A 22,674-nucleotide genomic window follows, 5' to 3' on the forward strand; every position below is an offset into this window, starting at 1 on the left:
TTATTTACTGCTCATGTCTTGAATCAGTTTTCTCTGCATGTGTCATAGTTTCCACTGTTATTCATTTTTTTTTGTTCTGCTTTATTTGACAGTGACAGTAAAGAGAGACAGGGTAGGTAGGTGGAGAAGAGAGAGAGAGAGGGGGGGTGACATCCAGCAGAAGAAGCTCCAGGCTGGATTTGAACCCAGGCAGCTGATGGGATAAGGACTCTGTGTACACTCTGTGCACAGTCCCCTCTTCCACGTGAGCTACAGGGAGAACCCAGAACTCCACTGTTCTACGGACTGAGTGTTCTGAACACATGAATATGCATGTATAGGTGTACACCTACGCATTATGATAATTTCTGCGTAACTGCATACAGTACATATGTTCCCGACTGGATCAGTGCCAGTGGTTTAATAGCTAATCACCGGGAGCATGGTGAAAATCCAGCCGGTCGTTTCAATTAGTCAAGAAAGAAATATCTGTCCTGGTTTAAATATGATGCTCTAACGTGTACGAAGCTACACGAGGCAGGACTGACTTTGTAACTCTGTGCTATCCAGAGTTGAACAAATTTAAATCATGAAGAAGTGAGTTAAAGGGGAAAGAAAGTAAGGATAAAGGACGAGAAGCATGAGAGAAGGAAACACGATTAAGTTTTCCTCGATTGAGCTGAACTCCCTCAGAAAATTAAATCAAAAAATTGTAGTGGGAAAATGAAAGCTTTGGGTGATCACACATTTCCCTGTGTTGCCTTGAAGAATATCTGTGTCAGTGGCTGGATCAGGGCAGTGTACGGATTTATCCTCGGCTCTGTTTCAAAGTAAACTGTTGTGTGGCTTCGAAAAAGAGATGAAGAAAGACTGAGGTTCACTACCTCGCTGCATACAGATCAGCCTTGTGATATCGTGGCACAGTGTGGAAATGAACGTGTAAGAGTGAGCGGGGCTCAATCTTGCCAGTTCTCGTTAAAAATATAATTGACTCTCTTTTCAACTCGTCGTATGTGAACTAATAATATTTAATATTCTTTTTCGTCATCTTGTGAAGTGAGAAAAACAAAGGTCTGCAGGTGACGCTGTGAATTCAAATGAACTCTGTGGCGATAAGCTTGGTAACAATTCTTCTCCATTGTTTTAATAAGCACTTGAGGGATTCGGAGAAGCATCATGCACATTTCATCCGGTTATGCAAAAGTCTCGGGAGGATTCAAGGTCAGGGTGGAACAACTGTGAGTGAACCCTGCCAGCTCGAGACGTTAAAGCAGGATTATGTAAATGTAAATGGATGCATTTAAAGCTCTGTATATTGCAGTGTTACCATGTTGCAGAGTTATAACCTCCCTGTGATACTTGACATGTGCTTCTGTGTTTTCTGCTGTTATAACAGACATGTTAGAGGAGCTGTGGGTTTATTTTTAATGGTGTTGATCGTTGGCTGAGGGATTTCAGTATCAACAGGTGTCTGGCACTGATCACCGTGGCTTGTTAATAAAATATAACTCTCTCTTATTACTTAAGAGATGGGTAATTATCTAATGAGAAGACAGCTCTGGCCAAATAAAAAAAAGAATTAGAATTAAATTTGAAGCGTTTAATTTGTCAGGCCACATGCACGTGATTTGGAACGCACAGAGCGGCGAGCAGCTAGTAGAGACCCATCGTCGTGAGGGAACCTTTCTGCAGCGCGGTGCTGCACACGAGTGCAAGCGGGACCTTCCCTATGCTCTCGCTACCGCTCAACACTGACACTCTAGAGGTGGGAGACAGAGGCTGACGTCTCCTCTGCTTTGTTTGGTCACTTTCCACATCCACAGTCCTCGGCCTGAAGAGAAGCCCAGATCCCATTTTTACTACTTCTGTTTTGGATTTATTGCAAATAGATAAAAGCTATCTTTTTTTATCACAAAAACAAACTCATTAGAGATATTAAAACGTTATAGTGCTTTCTGTCCAGACAATCCTGTATGTGTTCATAGGCCAGTCTTGCAAGTACACAATCCTGGATATCTATGGATACATTTCTATGAAAAATGCTCCCTCATGTGGATGGGATTTCTGCTTGTAAAAACTTATAGTTACACTCGTATCACATGCCTTTGTTTTTAAGTGTGCAGGTTTTGAAATACACAAATATCGCTATTTTCCTGCTCACATTGCTGTTTCCCATGTCTACACAAGTAGGGGAGGTTTCAAAACGACTCAGGTGCCAGAAAATTAGTTTCTAAAAGCTTGATATCCCCAAACCTGGTCAATTAATCACTGGATCAACACCAACCCCCTGCAGATCTATTGTTGGCAAGGGAGAAAAGTCCTTCAGAGACTATTTTGTGCAATATCCCCTTGATGAGAAAGTGAGAAATAGGGTTACGTAATAGGATGAATATATCAGCCATCAACGGCTGCATGTTTTGAGTAAAAACTACATGTAGAATTACACATGGAGCTCATGAGACCAAGCCACTGATGAATACATCTATCAGAGGAGTGATGAAGGCACACTTGGCTCAGTTCAGGCAGCGGGAGACGATATGTGAGCTGGCTCCGGGTGAAACGTGGCCTCCAGATTTGGTTTTGGAGGGTATTGACTCGGACTAATGAGGGATGAGAACTGGCTCCAGTTAGAAGCACTTAAAGCATTGTGGGGCATGAAAGCTGAATGAGTCACCAGAAAATTTAAATAAATAAATAAATCCTTTCACTTTTAAATCAGAGGCGGTTTCCCTTTCTCGTTATCTTGGGCTAAAGGCAATGCCACATGTCTCGGGCAACAATCCAATATTTTATTTTCGAAACAGACAAGGTTATTTAGGAATAACACGAGACATATGAATGGTGCCGTATATTTTATATATTTTACTTGAATGAACAATGTATTTTGAGGCACCAAAAAAAAGAAATTGGTGTAGAATAGTAGAAAAATGATTTTGAATAATACTCTAACACTGCCATCTTACTTTTGACATGTGCATGGAGATAACTACTGCATGACGCATTCCAGATGGGCTAGGAGGAACAATTACATTCAAATGAATTGACTTTCCTCTATAAAGAGGCTTTGCGTTTCGAAGCTGGAAGTCATTAGCAATATCTGCTTAGAGACAAACTGACACATCAATAAGAGCAAACTGGGAAACCAAAACAACAACAGCAGCATCGATCACTCTGCAGCATCGCCGGATGGTGGAGAAAACTCACAGTAGCCATCCAGGAAATAGTATTTCAGTCTTCATTACAGTTTCTAACCAGAAAGACGCCTCATCTAAGAGCCATCAGGCTGGGGAGAAAATGGACTGAATGCAGATAAACGATGATGGAGAGGGAGGAAAATGGGGCTGAAAAATGAAGGGGGAAAGGGTTGGGGATGAGAAGAAGATAGCGGAGAGAAGAGGATGGGTGATGGGATGAGAGGGGGGGGGGGGAGAGAGAGAGGAGAAAGAGACAAAATGAGGATGGCTCCAAGGGGGTGGATGTGGGTCAGGGGGTGGAGCAGGACATGCAATCACAGTTAGACTCCACTCGGAACAACCCGACACGACATTACAGTACGTTGCAGAGGAAACCATGTAATGGCGTGTCATTTCTCAGTGGCACACAGCAGCACACAGGATGAGGAACATGCTGAATTCACTCTATTACAGAGAAACAGAGGAGCGATGCAGGAATCTGTGTGTTTTCTCCCAGTAAACGTTCCTGCCAAATAGTGAGCAGAGACACAGAGAGACATGCCAGGTAATGAACAACAGCACTGAATGCATTTGGCATCCCATTATCCGGCCTGGCTGTCCCCCTTTTCCTCTCCGATGATTCTGAGATACAAATGCCCACATGTTAGTGTGCTCCCTGGCTCCTGCTGCCAGAACAGTGTGCACAATGCATGTTGGTGTGTGAACGCACTCCAGAGCTCCGCTGTGCTGTGAACAAATGTGCGACTCCGCTGGTGGACATGTATGAGCAGAGTGAACGGGAAGCGAGGTCCTTGAATGCTTTGATTGTTATGATAATGTTGTGCCATCCTGCAAATACAGGGCTCCTGACCACAATCCTCACAACACCAAATGAGAGAATAGTGTTTGGATTTATACGGTGTTCACTCTATAGATTGTTTATATGGATGAACCCCAATATCTCCTTTTCTAACCACTGACCAGAAATGAAGCCAAAAATTACCCTGGTTATGAGGGCGGCCATCTTGCTCAGTTGGAAAAGAGAAAGAAGTCTTTGGACCTCGAAGAACTGAAACAAACATGATAAATCATTTCATTCCGAAACCAAGGATTCCCACTAACACGGAGGAGGCAAGGTTTTTTACCTATACTGTAGCCAGCCACCAGGGGGCAATCAGACACTCTGGCCTCAGTTTTTAGGGAGTAAACATTTCGTCCATCTTTAAATGTATGCCAAACAGCACTGATACTGTTCTGGTTAAATGTGAAGGCCCAACACCTTTCTCGTCACCCGTCTGTAAATGTTAAGTATTTGTGAAGTCTTCTATGTGTGTGTGTGTGTTTGTGTAAACACATGGCACTGTGCTTGGCGTGTGTGTCTCTTCCTCGCTAATGCTAATGGCCACATTATGATGAATTGGCTTCATGATTTCAGTTAGGCTGAGTGGTGATTAAATCTTCATTACCGCTTCTGGTCAGTCCTGCTCTACATAGATTGCCAAGAAACTCCATTTCTCTTCATTCTGCAAGAAGTCCCTGACTGAATCAGGACATCCACAGCGACAAACAAATTACAGCTCGGAGAGGAGAGCACAAATAAGGCTCTCAATCTCTCACTTCAGCTCTGCGGCGTTTAAAGAGCGGACAGGTTTCCCACCGAGGAGATGACGCCCGGCGAACACACACTGCTCTTCATGAGGAATACGTGGAAACAACTGTTCACATCACACAACAGCAAATACAAACTGAACCCCTGGTATACAAACTCATCATATTTCTGTGTACAGCGAACAGCAGGGAGCATCTGATGTATTATACCCTCAGTGCCGAATGACACCTTGCGAGCCAAGATGGGTGATGTGGTGAAATGGTGGATTAAAGCAGAGAGACGTGGTTAATTCCTGAGCTCCAGTAGAGGGCACCCTCATACCTGACACCTTACTGACACATGTGCAAACCCTGTGACCACAGTTCTCAGGAACTCAGCAGATTCTCTGTTCCACCTCCAAGTTAATCACATTCGCTGGACACAGAAAAAAGCAAGATCCATTCAGAAATAGCACAAACAAAGCAAAAAACAATTGGCAGCTTGAAGCCTCCTGTGCAGTTTTTGTTCCCATCACGCAATCCACTAGACCCGCAGGACGTCTGAGTTAAAGGTGGTGCTCAATTCTGATCCCAGCAGACAGGCCGGTCTTTGCTCTTCCCTGTCGGTAAATGAGCCAGAGCAGGTATGTACTGTATCTACCTGACAACAGTGGTGGGAAATTAAGTATCGGGGGGAACAAAATCCTGCAGGTCATCAGTCCTCATGACTGAAATTGAGTATTTAAACCAAAGAGATTTGCAGGGGGGCCTTGAGATAATGAGCAACTGTTTGGTTTCCCTTCCGCATCACTCCTTACACAGTGCAAGGTCACGCCCAGACAATGTCCTGGAAAAAGCTGTTTCCATCAGCGGCTTCACAGAACCGGCTGTTCCCTCGACTCCCACCGAATGGACAGTTTCGTAAGTCTATGCAAAATGGACTTTCTGTAAGGATGCTTTAATCGAGTGTGGTCTCATGCATACAATCTATAACTGGGACACACCACAGTCGCTTTGTGAAATGAAAAAAATTTGGGGCGCCCTGCTGCTGAATACATTTCACTAATAAATAGCAACTATGTGGATATATCTGAAGAACTGAACGGAGAAAGAAGTTAAGCCATTAATAATCTGCAGGGGGGAAAAAATTAACAAAATATGGACACATAATCATTATCGCTGTATTATGTTTATTTACCACATTGGGAAATGTGTGTTCCTAAAGAAACAAGCAGGAAATAAATGGGTATAAATATTCTGGACTCACCCGTTTCACATCTTTCCCAAACGTCTCGCTGTAGCTGGTTCCAAGAATCTCAAACTGGACATGAGAGTTGGAACCTTCTGCACGGAAGTCCATCATTCCCGTCAGTCCACTGATGCGTCCCTGCAGCAACAAGAAGCGGAGGACATTTACTTTCTATCTTTCTTTGGCGTTCGTTAGTTAATGTAATAAACTCATCTCAAACAATATAATTTTGTATGAATATTTATTTAACAAAAGTGTCTGTGTCAATTGTGTATTAGGAAATTACTCTTTTTTACAGTTTGGTTTAAATGGCACCAACACAAACATAGAACTAAGGAGAGCCCCTGCTTTGTTGTTTCCTCCTGCACGGTTTGGTCAACATACTGTATATGACACGGTTGAGATTAAACCAGCGTGACTCTCTGCAGGAAGAGAAATTCCATTATCAGATTGAAATGGATGGAATCAAACCACTTCCCAGTATTCACACCCTTATTTCACTGGGAGACCGAAGAGGGTTATACAAGCACAAAGAGATCAAAGCCCAAACATCTGACACAAATCCATCCCGAGGCCGAACCTAGAGATCACGTTTAATAATCAGCTCCCTTCAGGGTATTTTCAAAATAATTGAATTTGAATCTATTGCATCGTCTGCAGGGATTGAACTTCAAAGGACTTCAAAGTGTTTTCACTTCATAAACGTTAATGTTTTATACTTTATGCTTTTCCTATGTGCATTTGTCTAGAGAATTCATAATGATAGAATACTGCAGAAGCTGCCCCCTTATAATTTCAAAGTAAAATACCTTCTGGATGGTGTCCAACATGGACCACCCTCCGTTCCATGGCTTGGTGGACTTCCTCATGCAGTTCAGACTGGCCATACTGTGCCACTTCCTGTCCTCCAGTTTCCTGTAGAAGGCATTGGCCAGCATCAAAACACTGTCGTACAGGTAGAGGTTGGACACCTGTGGGGGAGAAAAAGGAGGAACAATTTTAATAAATGCATTCTTTTGTTGCTGTCGGTGCAACACAGACAACTATGATCACACAGCTCAGTGGGGAAGATATATGAATGAGGTAGTGGCACCAAAGCAGTAGGGAATAAATGGCTGCCTTTTGTTGGCAAGATGAAAACAGCAGCCTCTGACTCTCCATGTCTCTAATTTGTCGTACTGAACAATCAGGGGAGAGAGCTGATTACATATGAAATTATTAGCACGACTTAAAATCAAGATAGGTTCTGGTTCAATCATCATCCTAATGAGTTTCAGAGTTGCCATCAGCTCGGCTGTCTCCCTCCGACCGCCATGCACGCTGTCAGAAGTCATGTGTCCTGCCTCCCGTCTTGGAGTGACAGTAGATCTGATGGATCCTCTGGGTCAAGTCAAGTAAAATCCTCCCACTGAAGAAGATCCATGGAGGCAATGTGAGCTGCCACTCCAGGCCCCTCGCTTCATGACACATCTGGGCTTCCGTCCAAACCTCTCGGTGGTTAGACATCATACAAGTCAAGTCGACTTGCCTCGGGGTCACTCTGAGACACTATGTTGCGGGATTTTCTGAGGTTACACCACAACTGACGGCTTGTGACTTGTGCAGGAAAAGCACTGACTGACTCCTCTGTTTACTAATCCAATGAATGAAGCATTCTGATGAAGGCTCTAACTGCCATTACCCGATATTTAACCCTCTTTTGTGTGAATTATTGAGAACCGTGGGTGCACACGCCACATGGTTTCGCCATCTGTCCGGAGCAGGGCTTGAAAGGAATGAGAGCATTTCAGTAGAGCTACAGAGCCACTGCACTCTGGATGGATTGGGAGGGTGAGCGATGTTACTGCGAAGCCCCAAAAGAAGGGAAAGACATTGTGTTAGAGAGATAACAAAGCTGTGATGGGGCTGAAACATTTCTACTGTCTCACTGTCGTAGTGACTTCACCCTCAGGTTGGGCTCCTCCTGACAAACCCTTCATTCAAATCAATGCTAATCAGTTTGAGAGCACACAATGCTTTCCCCCCACGGAAAATCTTTATCAAGCTTGTGGCAGCTCTGTACTTAATTAACAAACAATATGTTGCTTTTGTTACAATATTCACAGTTTTGCACTTTCATAAAAACAAGCTTCTCTTTACTTTAAAACAATATTTCACTCCACTCCTTATTCCCCAGCTACACTGAGCTGCAGTCATTTATATTCATGGACACTCATGTTCGTCATAATTACCTTATCTAGGGAGTTTAATCTATATTCAGTTGCATACATAATCGCTTAATATTCATATTCATGTGGCACTTGGCAGATGCTTGTCTGTGGACCTGCATGTGCCTGCATTCAAATTATATTATGGGCTGTAGAGAGTGTGATCAAGTAGGAATCATGGTCTCAACACCTCTCAGCTCTTGCTCTGTACACAACATGAAAATAAGACACACACACTATCTAGGATTGTTTTGTAGTGCAGTCACTGCACTTGATAACAAGTATCCCTCCTGTTGGCCGCTGAAGAAAAACATACCGGTTGTTCCAAAAGCTCAAAGTCGCAGCAAATGGGATGGAAAAGAAGGAAGAAGACCCCACCCCCCCCCCCCCCCCCCCTTGCACCTAGTCTAATGCTCAGTGCAGCCTCATCCATCATTCTGCTTCACGGTGCACATTCCACCTCCTCAGAGCTCAGCATCTCCATTGTAAATGGCCTATTTTTTGCTGAATCTATGCAAAATATACAGAGCATTTGCATGTAAAGTGGAGAATGTGGAGAGATTTTAGATCTTTCTTTCTGGAGGTTTTGATGCATTTTACGTCTTTATACTTAGAATTTGTTTTCTGTTATAAAAAAAGAAATTCATGAGGGGTTTTTTGTGAACCTTTTTGTGGGAGCTTGAAAAGAAGAGCAACGATTTTTTTTAGATGTAATGTTAAATATTTCAGAAGTAAAAAAAGTATTTGCATATCTGCCAAATGTTTTCTCTTGTGGTTTCTCATAAGTCCAAGTGTGCTGGCCTGTTATGTCTTAATGTTTAGAAAACACATCTCTCTCATCACTGTCCATTGCTGCATCTCCTCTTTTCAGCCTCTGTCTCTGTAAGTCCCCCCCCCCCCCCCCCCCCCCAATAAAGTCCACTGGGCTCTAATTGGCCAGCTGACCCACTCTGTTGTGATTGGTCAACCAATTCCAGCATATTCTATGAGGGGGAGGAGTTCTCTTTGCCACTTTTTAAGTTACAGAACTTTTACATATACAACAAACCTGAAGGAAAGGGCAATGTGAAAAAGCATAGCATGTGTCCTTTGATGGTTTTCAATAAAACTTGGTAGAAAGTTTTGCCATTTTACCTCCAGGGACTGCACATAACCTTCCTGTGGGTCACAGAGAAGGGAGGAGATGCGATGGTTGTTCCTCATGCAGCGAACGTTGGTGTCCCTCCACAACGGGAAGATCTGACGAATGATGGTCATCCTCCCCAGAGAGCCGTGGACCAGCTCCATGATGTCGGGATCGCTCACCTCCTGAAAATGAAGATAACACGAGGAGTTTAATAAGTTATTTCCCTTTATTATAAGTTAAAAGTTTGGTGGCCACTTTTTATTAGATTGGGATTTCGGTGCAGCGGGGAATCGCAACACGAACCATTTCAGTTTCTGAAAAGCAGTTTTCTGAGAAGAAATTTTGGATTAGACACAAAATCTCTGTGGGGGATTGCGTTGGCTTCTTAGCAATTAAAGCATTGGATGACGCACTGGGGGGAAGCAGAGCGATCAGTTATGAGACAAAGTGTGGTAAAGTGAGGATAACTCTAACAAGGCTGCGTTCAGTGCAGCGGTCTGCGTCCTGGCCCAAGGCCGCGTGTTGAATGTCATCTCCTCTGGCTCCCATGTGTTTCCTTTCTCTATCAAATAAAGCAGAAATTTCCACATATAAAGAAATAAATAAGAACTGGGCCAACAAGTTTAAACTAAAGTTTTAAGAAACAAACTCAAATGGCCCAACCGTCCACTTGAAATTCAACCACGCTGCATCAAACCGCTCACACTCATAAATATGAGTTCTCTAAAGCAGCCTGATTCTTTTTTCATCATAATCAATGAATTATTCACGAAGGAAATATGAGAAAATGAGAAAAAGACAAAGCCTGGAACCAGCCCAGGAGTTAACGTTTTGTTTTTTTGTATCCACACCCTGCACGTCCACCAAGTTTCAACTGTTCAAGTGGCTTTTCGTGATCCTACTAAAGACAGCAATGATAATGAGACTAGGGTTGAAAAATGAATATTGCCCAAGTTGATTTAATGAATTTTATTTTCTCTCTTGCGGTTTGTTGGATATAAACTCACTGCACATTAACAGCAATCCTCTTAAAGTCAATTCACATATGATTCTGTCCCGTTATTCAATCATTTCACCAATTGATTAAACCAAATCAAAAAATTCCGGCATAAACAGTGTAAGTGAATTTTAGTTTTTATAAAACCACAACTGTGTTGCATTCCTTTATTTCTAAGGCCCCGAGCTTCACCAGAATCAATTTACAATAAGATTACGGATCCATGAATATGAAGTAAACTAAAAACAAAGCAGCTAAGGGTGCCATTATTTTTGAACTTATTGAGTTTTGTCACAACGTCTTAAAAGATCAACCAGGCAGTTCTTTCTATGTTGACGTAAACATATTCAAACCAAACCTGTGACATGGCTTTTTTTTAAATTTAATTTTTAAATCCATGTGCTGAAGATTAGAGCCTGAAAAACAAAAAATATTCTGCACTTGACTGTCCACCCATTCATCATGTATCCCACTTGTCCCTTTGAGGGTCGTGTGGGGAACTAGAGCAAATCCCAGCTGACTATGGGAGAGAGGCTGTGGTGAGTCCTGGACCGTTTGCCACTTCATCACAGGGCTGACATACAGAGACAAACACTCATTCACTCACATATTCACACCTACGGACAATTTAGAGTCACAGATGGACCCAACTTCAGTCTGCGTGTCTTCAGAAAGTTGGACAAAGCTGGAACACCAAGGGAAAAACATGCCATCTCTGCTCTTGAGTCTCATCTCATAGGAAATCTGCCTGTGTGGTTATTCACATTTTACCGACGCATCAATGCATATTTCAAGTACATCCTTCAAAATAATAGTGCGGCTGATCTTGGTGTTCCTGAAAGGACCGGTACATGTGTGGAGGGTCAGAGGCGATTCATCCTGTTAAGGGCCCGATCGATAAGCAAGAGATAGAGAGCAGCCTCCTGGTCTCCGGGGCAGGACGCCGGTCAATGCTCAGGGAGACGGCGAGTCTCTCGGGAAACGATGGGTTCATACGCTATCTGATAGTAAAAGATGAGCGGGTCAAAACTTAAGCAGCTCTGGATTGATATGATTTTTCAGCACACGCCTGAATCTGTGCTCTCGATCCGTTTTCCTTATCCGACATTCTGATCTTTCCCCTTCGCATCGACCTCTCTGTTGTTACTGCCGGTCTCTGTCCATGTGCACGGCCTTCCTCTGTTTCTTCCATGTCGTTTTTAATTGCTCATTATCTTGCCTCCATTATTACTCAGTCTTTCTTTGCATGTTATCTTCTTTCAGCTCTTGATTTTGTTTTACATTATTTGTTCTTTTGTTGTGTTTTTTTTTGTGCCTTTTTCTTATGATTGTGTCATGTTAAAATGTTTCGTGCAGCACCACTTCAGGGTGAGCAAAATGAGTTGACAACATGAGAGCCGGTATTCCCTGTAATCTGAGTTGAAAACGCTCCACAGGTGATTCCAGCTCGTCTTGTGTTAACCGCTGACTTCTGACTCTTCACAATCAGTCAGGTGGAAAAAAATGAATATTCATGAGTCGCCGTGACACATTAATCAGACGAATTTATGCCGCATGGTTCACGGAGCCGAACCCTCATGTCCAAGCTTATAACTTCCTGTGCCACCCGGTCCGAGCGCGGTGTCAACATCGCGGGTGACATCAGTGTCCCACGCCGACCCGGCGGTGACACTGACCAACGGGGCACGGCCGAGGAAATGCGTGGCTTTAAAGTTCTGCTCCAGGAGAAAGTAAAGACCATTAAGTCATTAAGGCACTTTGATGTATTTCACTTGTGCAATGGACACGGAACAATGATCTTTAGCAGTCGTACCATTAGTACATGAAGAGAATAAAAACGATATGTATCAAGGCTTTGGACTTAAGTGGTCGTCCTGTGGTTTTAAGCACTATAGAATCACTGGATAAACATTAGTAATCTCACAGGGAGCAAGTCCCATTATTTTTATTAACAAAAAGGACATAAAGAGACTTTGTTATGGAATTATAGCCTCAACAGGTGCTGAGCTCCTTGGAGGTAACCCACTCAGATTTCTGGAAAAGGGTAGTACAGCACGGCCATGTTTCAATGACAGCCGGCTACCAAAATACATTAATCAAATCAAGTTCAGCTGACAGATAAGCTAAATGATCCCCTTTGTGCCGCTCAGTCAATGTTATTAATCTTTTCACCAGAAATAAATAAAAAATAAAAATGTACCCGTAATCATGACAGCGATTTAATTAGGAGTTAAGGTTTTTTGAAAGCTGCAGGCGACGGAACTGAGAAGCGATGGAAGTCAAGGCGGAAGAACAAAGCACCGTGTGTGTGACAATCATTCGAGTGTTTCTTCTCATTCACGTCTGTTTTTATCGCTTTCAGAGGATTGTTGAGAAAAAAAAGGTCATTAGTAATTTAGAAAATAAGCTCAGGATTACTTTATTACCATATTTAGAGATTTATCTGATTAAAGAAGCAAATAACTGTCTTTCTACCAAAACCACTCCCACCCATCAGTCTTCTGAGAGTGTTTTCCTTTTGTCTGCAGGTAAGGTATTGATTTGAAAAGGTATAACAACGTTAATTAACACAAAACACAACTTTTTGTAATTTGTGAGACTCACAATTATCGGAAGGTTTTAATTTTCAGTACTTTAACCCTACAATTGAAACTTTTCTGCATATTGTGTTCTGAAAATGTAAAGTACAATCATTACTCCTTGGCCTCAAACATTAAAAACATACATGGGCGCTTAACAAATAACTTTCTCTCTATATATATTGAAAAATGTCCTTACATCTAGTCACGATAAACCAGATCTGCAAAAATGTTACAGGTTAATAATTAATTTCCTCAAAAAGTCTCAGGTATCTAAACACAAAAATATACTTTGCATTAAACTCATAACGATATCAACTAGAATAATCTCTATAAACAGACTCTACTTGTGAATATGCGGAATCTGTCAGGATCCGATTTTGGGGCCTTCTGGTTTCTGTTGCTGGTTTGACTAATTACATTTGAGCATGCTTTGGTTGTCAGGTTCAAAGTGTGTGAGGATCAAAAGAGGCCGAACACGTTGACAGATTGCATCAGCTATCGCCTTTTCAATTCATCTGAATTCATATGTAGATGGCTGTTAATAGAGATTAGCCAAAAGGTGTGAAACATCCAGTCGTCTATGACGTCTCTCAACCCCGTTCACGTCTCATATTGCTATTCAGACTGTAAACAGGGTTCAGCTAATGGAAGACTTGGCCTGAGTCTACATTGTCTATGCTAGAAGCTTCAAAATATTAGCCTTCGCCCCAAGAGGCAAATTCATCATCAGCCGATGGGCTCAGAGGTCGTCTCTGGAACACGATTAATATATGTCTGTGTCTGAGCGTCTTTAAAGAGACTGAAATAGAATCATTAGGGGAACAAGTTGGACATGTACCTGAGGGTATGACATCGTGATTTTTTTTTACAATTTCTGTGAGCAGCTGTGGAAGTAAATAAAACCTCCACAGCTTCCTGACTGTCGGGCAATGACGTGGCTACTTTGTGAAAAGAGGCAACACCTACAGCAGCATGTCGTATAATTAAAATGTCTTATTGCTGGTTAGTCTAATTGAAGCTGTTCCATTCAGTTTATTGTATGTTTTCATGCACAGTACGATTCCACAACTGAAAAACAGTCTGCCTATTCACAGTCCCTAAGTGCAGGAAGGGAAGGACTTTGAATGAAACTGCAACAAAGAAAGGACCACTTACTCTAACATGTGGTCTAAGAAACTGGAAACTCTACGTAATTTCATACCAAATTACACTTCAGAGCCATCAATATAATGGTGGTGCCACTCAGCCACTCACCACTCCCGTAGAAAACGAGAACAATGAGGAGAGATCACTGAAGATTTTTTTCAAGAAGCGGAAAAATCTATTTACATTCATTGTTATAAGCCCGGTGTCAATGAGCAGGTCATCCCATTACACAGCCTTCGTTTACGAGACCAGTTGAGGAAGTAACGCACAGAGCAGCCCGACTGTACGTGCAGTGTAAAGATGTGTCTGTTGTTGTTGGGTTTTATTGCAATGATGGAACTTATATTACAGTGTGGAGGTGCGGCGGGGTTCTATTTAATTAAACATGCAGCGTGTAATTTGAATTGCCCACTTAATAACCTCAACTCCAAATGACTAACGGTAACATTTAGATAAGGCGGTTGGTGAAGGGAGACTCCTGTCTGTGCTCCTCCAGATTTACGACCACGACTATGGACGTCTCCTGTGGTCACCGAATGTGGGTGAGTACATCATTTTGTGACATCCAGGTGGAGTTTCAGGCTGGATGCTCCTCGTGGTTAATGATACGAAGGGCCGCATCGGGCGAATCCCGCGTTTTAATAAATGCGAATGCTACTTTGAACGAGCAATGAGCTAATTGGAGGAACGGCTGAAGCGAGAGGCGTAGAGAGCATCGGTAGAATAAGGAAATTCCCCCGGACATCAGTCACATCCCGACTGTCCTCCTCGGCTCTTGCTTGTCACAGCGGTCCCCGCCGCCTCATCCATCAAACGTTCTGAGGTGTCACCACTTTCGCCTTTGAGGAGGAAAAAAAAACTAATCCTCCCTGCATGTGCAATCCATCTGAGTCCAGTAGACGGTGTCAGATGCAGATAACCTTCTGCGGCGCGAGCAGCTGCAGCACGCCGGTTCAGTGGGTGGTTTTCGGGGGGGGGGACGTATGCCTGCCTGTCATCCACTCCCCCCCCCGCCCTTCTGCTCAAATCAAGTCCTGCAGCACTTCTTACACTCGATTTATGCAGCTTCTCTCTTTTTTTGTGTACAGATTACTTTACTGGTCATTAGTGTGTTGAATAACTTTCTTATCCGTAGCGCTCACGAACTGTGTGTCATTCAAACCCACTCCTTTGGTTTTAAAATGCATCAGGGCCACTCTCCAGCTAACAGCTAAGTGCTGGCAACTGAGGAGAAGTTATTTTGACAGAAAGAGTTGATTGTGTTGTTGTCAAACTTCTGTTTTTTCTTTACACGGTCGTTCAATTTGACACATTACTGTTTTTACAACGTCGTCTGTGGCTCTGGAGGGAATCGTGTTAAGTGACATTACAGTGACATTTCTTTGAGGATGTCAAAGTCCTGTAGCATTGAACCCATGACGTTATTGTTAAAACGTAGAGTTACTGCATGAACTAAATGGCTTTTTCTTATTCATGTTGTTGCTTTTGCATCTGTGTGATGTGGCTCCTGCATTTCACATTTTCCATTAAGTTCTCTTGTTACGAACGTCTGGGCCACTGTTATCGTGAGGCTTCAGATCACCTGCTTGAAAATCAGTGTTACAGATCAGTCATAACCAGGAGCAACTGTCTGCAGGCACCCTGCAAATCTATAAATCCAATAATCCTACTCTGATCCCAGTCTCATGTGTTAAAAGAAATTAAAAACCCTTGTGCACTCTGCGCCATCAGCCATGTAAGGACCTGCTTAGCAATGAAATCACAGGCTAATGGAAACAAAGTAGATTTGTACCTTCCTTTAAATCCAGTTCCCCTTTAGAGATAAGCAAGAATTATAGATAAATCTTTCACAGGTAGCCACTCGCCTGGATTCATTTTACACTATTATGCTTGTTGTTGGTGTAGGTATAAGACATTAAAGGAGAAAGAGAAGAAGGTGGTCTATTAAGGTGCTCCGAGGTTTCACATTATTTTCCTCGACACATGAGAAGAGCTCTGGAGACCAACATCTGTGAAGAAAATAGGTCGACATGGGTTGTAATTGAATTTTCTCGTTAGCCTTTTCAACATTTCTCCATTATTCTCATTTCAAGGTGATTGTCAGATTTATCCTGGATGATGAAATGAAAGGCTGGCATGGAGAGAGAGAGAGAGGGAGGAGAGAGGTCGGAAAAGATAACAAAAATGATTGTGAGAAAAGAAAAATGGCTCAAATAAAGAGAGCAAGAGAGAGGGAGCGGGGAGGAAAAGTAACGTCTCTGTATTTCAAACGTCATCTTCACTGTCGCACGTATCCAACAAATACTTTGATTTGAGCTGCAAGACCCACACAGTTTGAAAGAACTCAATGTCTCCTTTTCTTTGGTGAATCAATATTTGTTGTGTGAGTGGTTGAACACAGTTTCCACGATGGAAACTATGTAAAGAAAAACAACACAAGGTCGTTTATTCCGTGAAAACTCATTACTGGCTAAAAATGAGGTAATTTTGCCCGCCAGATAGCTGAAGCTTTCCGACACATTGAGCCTCATTAACTTTTGTAAATCAATACTTAAGCCACTGAAATGCAGCATGGTGAATTCCTAACTAAAACAGAAATGACAACTTGTTGGTTAAAGTCTAATAATGTGTGTGTGTGTGTGTGTGTGTGTGTGTGTGTGTGTTTTCAACTGTTGTGCACAGAATGCATTTAGCACACAGTAGCAGAGTGTTCCTCCCCTACAGAGGCTTATTATCTCTGTGGGTGCTGCACAAGCAACACGAGCATCTGGGGCAACGTGCACATTAATCATGCTCTCCGGGTGATGATCAATATGTGCCATGTTTTGGGTGGTGGCGGTGAGCACCGGTTCAGATGTGAGGAAGTGATATTTCATTAAAATGCACAGGACTGTGATGCATGTGTTTGTGTTGGAGAGAGAACGCCTATTAGGTACGGCAAGGTACGGTTAATCAAGAGGCAGCAATGTTTTATCCATTGTCTCTTCGTCCCCTGCTTTTAGTATTGGGTCAATCCTATGACTCCCCCCCCACAATCTCCAAATCACTTTAAATCAATTGAAATGCTGCAGCGAGGCACTAAGGCTACGGACAGGGTCGACTGCTCTGTATTCACAACGTGCACCTGCATTTTGTGCTGTTATAGCCACTTTAGAAGACCACTTAGGTCAATGTCAGACACACATTGTGCTGTGGGGGGGGGAGGGGCACACTAACATCAACAGCTAAAGGCAGGGCAATATATATATAATATAATATATATACAATATCAAATAATGGCACAGTCCCTCAGGCAGCCAAGATATAAAAAAAAAAAAATAAAAAAGAATGATGTGCCGCTAATCTGATTGGATATGAAAGCAAACGGTGACGGGCTTACAGGTTTCCAAGTGTCTTGGTTGTGCCTTGGCAGCATTCAAGACTCTTTTTGACGGAAGAAAACTGACAATGAGGTCTAAATTCACTCTGTTGCAAGGTGTATTAAGTGTGAGTGTTTGTGTGTGTGTGTGTGTGTGTGTGTGTGTTTAGCCTCACCTCATTGGCATAGATCCAGTGACTGTCCTTGGATGCCAGGTTGGTTTCCACAGCCTGAAGTGAAAGATAAAAAGGGGAAGAAGACAATTTTAAGAAACATTTACGTAACTTGTCAAGATCTGTGGTCCAATATACATATTTACTGACAGAACAAGCTCCATGGTTGCCGCACAGCCTTTTACACAGAGCACAACTGTGTATACATTTTGTACAAAGAACCAAAACAGTTATGTTTTTGTCAGAAATTGAAGGTAATCATCTGCGTACAGGGATATATCTATCTCTTCTTTTGTATCCTGCAGCTCTTTTGTTGTGGCAAAGCTTTTCCTGTCTGGAGTATTTATCAGGAAAATGCAAAAGACAACTTAAACCTGCTGGCAGAAAACTTGAAGAACATTTTTTCTACCTCAATGTGTATGTGAAGTGAATTTTAAATTCATTCAATGACGTAAACTGTCTCGGTATAGTTGCAGTTTCCATACACGTCCATTTAATGATTGAGTTCAGCCACCTGTTAGATGTGTTTCCATGTTTGACATCTGTCATGCTTGATGCCTCCGCTGCAAATTGATGTCATTAGTCTAACGATTTCCTGCAATGCATGTTGGTTTCAAACATAACAACATGTAAGAGAAGGAAGGCTTCTGCAATTTCACTCGACGACACCGTGCTCATCGATAATAAAGGGTGAGGAGAAAAACTACAATAACAAATAGATATTTTAACCATGGAACCGTCATGATTTCATTTGAGCTCTCTTCCAGGTGTCCAGGTTATTTTCATCAAAGGAACCAAGGACCATAATTGCAATGGTACATATTGTGCCCTCACCAAAACAAACAGTGCCTCTAATCGTTTTATAGAGGAAAGGTTTCATTTTGACGAAATGGTTGATCCCCGTCTTGCAGAGTGAGCAAAAACTATTTCACGCAAATCCCATTTGGGGAAGCCTGAAAAGAAAAATTTGGATTCTAACACATGCTCTGATGCTTCGGTGCTGCGGTGAATGTTTATGGAATATGGGCAACTGCCATGCGTCGAGTGGCTTTCAAATGTGATAAAGGTAGAGAAGAAAGAAAATATGTCACTACTGTGTTGCACGAGCCCCGGGCCCATCATAACACTGGAGGGCTCCTGCATTTGTATGTGTGAGTGTGTGTGCAGGCGCGGAATAAAGCTGGATTTAGAGAGAAGAAATGAAGGCTACAGCGCTAAAGGTAGATCTGCAGGGGCCACTTTAGGCAAAATGTGAACAAAAACAAAGAGCGGAAACAGACAGATGAAAGTGAACTGCAGTTTCCTCCGTGTGTGGGTGCGTGTGTGCGGCCTTCTGGAAATAAAGAAACAGTCTCAGTGCTTCACGCTTTCAGTTATGGTTACCATCGTTTAATGCAGTGTGTAAAAAAATATATCCTTTTGCAGATGGTGCAAGGTTGATTTTTTTCAAACGGAAAATTACATTAGCACAAGGACCATCCTTGAAACATATGACACAATAGGTCTGTTTGATGGTAGAAATAACTTTACAAATTTGGCCATCAGTAAAACAAGGTGTGTGTGCGTCTACTACCTCACAGGCCTGACAATTGACTGTAAAGCTTTAGGTTAAATACAAAAGATCACCGTTGGGGATTTGTAATCTGATGATGGAATACTATCAGCCAAATCCAGCCATGTGTGACTAATCCATTAATTCAAATTATGATAATGTCTCCCTGGTCCGAAAGTAGAACCTGACAATGAGAACCATTGTCTGCCGCGAAGAGAAAAAACCTTGACATTCAGGAGAGCAGACAACTCCTTGAACTGCACTCAATGTTCCAGACAAAATCTGTCGGATGCCATGATGGCAAAAACAGAGTCAAATACTGTAGTGTGGTTTAGTTAATGTGTACCAGCTGGGACGCAATGTTTTCTCCGAAGCCTTTGGGCACAACAGAGCCCACGAGTGGAGGTTCAGCACCAGTTCACAGCACAACCGAAACACTGACGACTTCCGACATGCGAGAGAGAGAAAGCTTTGTTGAGCTAAATGCTGTTTGTGAGCCACTGTTTAACCTCAGCGCTACGTGGACGTGACCAACGCATAACCGCTGACACACTGAGGTGTTTGAGAGCCGCCCGGACGGACCCAGAGCTCGTCTGGATTCACGGGCGATCGCTGCAAGGTCGCTCTTTGTAACTCGGCCTCGCCATTTTCCTCCAGCGTCAATCTGAGAAAGCCAAAGTGAGAACGACTACTTGAACCGCACGAGAACTCGAAGTTTCCCTGCTTCGAAACCGACCAATGAATCGAGTCTTAACATTCACAGCCTGTTTTGTTTCCCCTCTATTTACAACTGGACCCACTAGTTCAGATTGTACTTCATTGAAATCGTGAGACAGGATTTTAATTGAAAAGAAGCCCTGATGCTGAGAGCCCTGAAATCACAAAGCCCAGGTTTCTCTATAGGATTAAAAAAATGTGCAGTTCTTAAATACAAAATCCCCTTGTGTCTAAGTACAGTTCCTACATTATTCTACCCAAACAGCGCTTCTCTAATCGCCCATAGTCCTATTTCAGTTGAACTAAGCAAGGATTTTCCCATTTGCTTCAAAATTTATCACACCAAAGCCCCAAAATCCATTTGAGACCTTAAATGCTATCGACATCCAGGCAGAGTAATTTCGCCTTTGTGTGTTTTCTTTCTTTCCTTTCACTACAGGAGATGATGTAAGAGTGAAACTCTGGCGAGAAACAGGGTTTTGGAGACAGAGGCTCAGTCGAGAGTCTGGAGTGACATCTGAGAAATATTCTATACTGTTGATACAGCCGCAGCACGACGCGACAGTAAGATCTATAATCTGAGAGGCAAAGTACCCCGGGCATGTTCTTACGGTGCCACAAAGGCAGCCAGAGAATGCCAACTCCAATTTGAAAGTGACAGCCAAAAAGGAATGGAAGGGAATTGTGGTTTTGAAGGATGTGAAAAAAAAAATGGTGGGGGCGAAGGAAGGAGCTGAGCATGAATCTTCTGCATATGAAAATGACAACAGACACGTTTTAAATATTTCAAAACCATCATTGGAAAGCAAAGCCAATTTGGATTATTCACTCATTTGCTGGATCGTCAAGTGCAACCCAGCTAAAGCTAATGCAACAGACCTGCAATAAATCTTCAACTGTAATGTTAATGGTGATGTGTTTAAGTGCATTGTGTTAATACTCATAGATCCTCTTATTTTGTCCATCCTATTTATATCAGGGAGAGTATTGAGGGTGTAGAGAGAAACAACACAGCTGAACTCTATAAGCAGCATTCTGCATATGGTATATACTGTATGTATGAATGTATGCATGTCCCTGATGTCTCCATCTACACAGCTGTATCAACCATTATTTAGTACTTACACAAGATAGGCATAAATTAACAACATACTTATACTTCACACATAATATAGATGATCCTGTGGTTTTCTAAAGGATGTTAAGCATCTTTCACCCACAGCGTTACTGCATAATTATATAACAAAAGTTTGCTGCTCTCATTAAAGCAGCGACCGTGAAAACATCTTTTATGGTTGAATTCATTGTATTTGCAGTAAATAGAAACAAATCAGGGGCTTGAATTAAGTCAAAAGTGTCCAATCTATCACATGAATAGGAGGCTCCTCTTATTAACAAGAGGCCATTGTTACATTGTTTTATTAATCAGCGGGTTTATAAAACTGAAGTGAGACGACCAATTAAGTAATACAGCAAAGTGAATTGCTAATTATAATTAGCGTTTGTGATCATTAGCTGGTTGCTGCTAATACGATATCTCTATTTCTTATTTATTGTATGAATTTCAACTCTGATGTTTCTACTCGAGCTCGACTAAAATCTGCTCGTGCAAATTGAAGTTAAATACAAAGCAAAAAAAAAGGAGTGAAGAAAATCACAAAAAATCATAAAATCCCTTGATTGTGGTGGACACTGTGTAATGATCAAGGTTTATTACTGTTTACAAATCACACATTTGTTGTAAATGACACGATAACTCAACAATGACTCTTTCGAAACGAGACACTAGTTTCATACCATAAATATTAGTTACTCAATGTATCTGTGAATGAATCGTCCCCTATCTGAAACTCTAACTATGAGAGATGTAAAGATTTATCGATTTGTCCTTATAGATACATTCTACAATCTAAACCTCCGAGCACAACATTGCAAATGCGGTATTCAAAATGCACAACAAATTTAGACCAATGACCCTGCAATCATCTCAATCAACTAGCTACTAGCAGGGACAGTCAGCAGGACATTAGTCGTAATGATAATTGTAACCGTGTCAAATCCTACCGGCAGCCGAGTGATGAGCAAACAGCATCACTGAGATCACCTGATTCAGGGGGGTGACCCTAAACTGCAACAAGCTGTACCTTCATGTGTTTACTAGGGTTAAACAGCACGACCTTTGTGGCTGATTTCAAATTGGCTCTAAATCACAGGGTGCAGGATCCTTAGTTCCTCCAGGGCTGGTGACAAGAACAGCTGATTGTAGATCTTGATACAGACCCAACATGTGTCTGCTCTTCAAATATATATTTATCCATATGATGAATCCATTCAGGCCCTGATTGTAATTATTGTCGTCTCTAAACTAATCTCACCCTCTCTCACTCACTCCTCCTTCGCTCCGCTCTTCAATGACCGGGGGGGGGGGCGTTTTTTAGGCTAAGCACCATAGTTTTAAGGTCGGGTCCGGGTGCCTGGCAACCACAGGCAGTCGGTTGTTTTGAAGTGGGTGTCTTTCGTGGACTCTCAGTATTTGGTTATTATCTGAAGAGGGTGGACAATCAAGAAGGTCTTGGCGGCGGCGGCGACACTTTCTGTGTTCTTCCTGGTGCGGGGGGGATCACAAAGACGCCAGGAAGCCGTAATGAGGTCCGTCATAAAAGATTCACACCAGTCCTTCTGAACCCAGCCTTGCCACTGTTGCTGTGGAAACACATCTTCAGACCACTCTATCTGCTCCATCGGCACAGCAGAGAATACAAAGGGGCCGACAGCCCTGAATATACATTTAGACTGGTACAGACAAACCTGGTGCACATGCAGAAATA

At 42.4% G+C, this 22,674-nt stretch overlaps 1 protein-coding gene across 1 annotated transcript in view; it reads right to left on the bottom strand.

Annotated features, from left to right (window-relative positions):
* Positions 1 to 22,674, bottom strand: part of grid1a (glutamate receptor, ionotropic, delta 1a) — a 207,445-nt gene that overhangs the window by 23,874 nt on the left and 160,897 nt on the right. Inside the window, exons 5-8 of the mRNA XM_053436519.1 lie at positions 17,581 to 17,634; positions 9,330 to 9,503; positions 6,798 to 6,959; positions 6,007 to 6,126 (exon numbers count right to left, since the gene is read on the bottom strand). Of these exons, the coding sequence (XP_053292494.1) occupies positions 6,007 to 6,126; positions 6,798 to 6,959; positions 9,330 to 9,503; positions 17,581 to 17,634 (510 nt within the window). The remainder of the gene's footprint in view (positions 1 to 6,006; positions 6,127 to 6,797; positions 6,960 to 9,329; positions 9,504 to 17,580; positions 17,635 to 22,674) is intronic.

Source organism: Pleuronectes platessa, chromosome 12 (assembly GCF_947347685.1).
Source record: "Pleuronectes platessa chromosome 12, fPlePla1.1, whole genome shotgun sequence".
NCBI classification, from domain to species: domain Eukaryota; kingdom Metazoa; phylum Chordata; class Actinopteri; order Pleuronectiformes; family Pleuronectidae; genus Pleuronectes; species Pleuronectes platessa.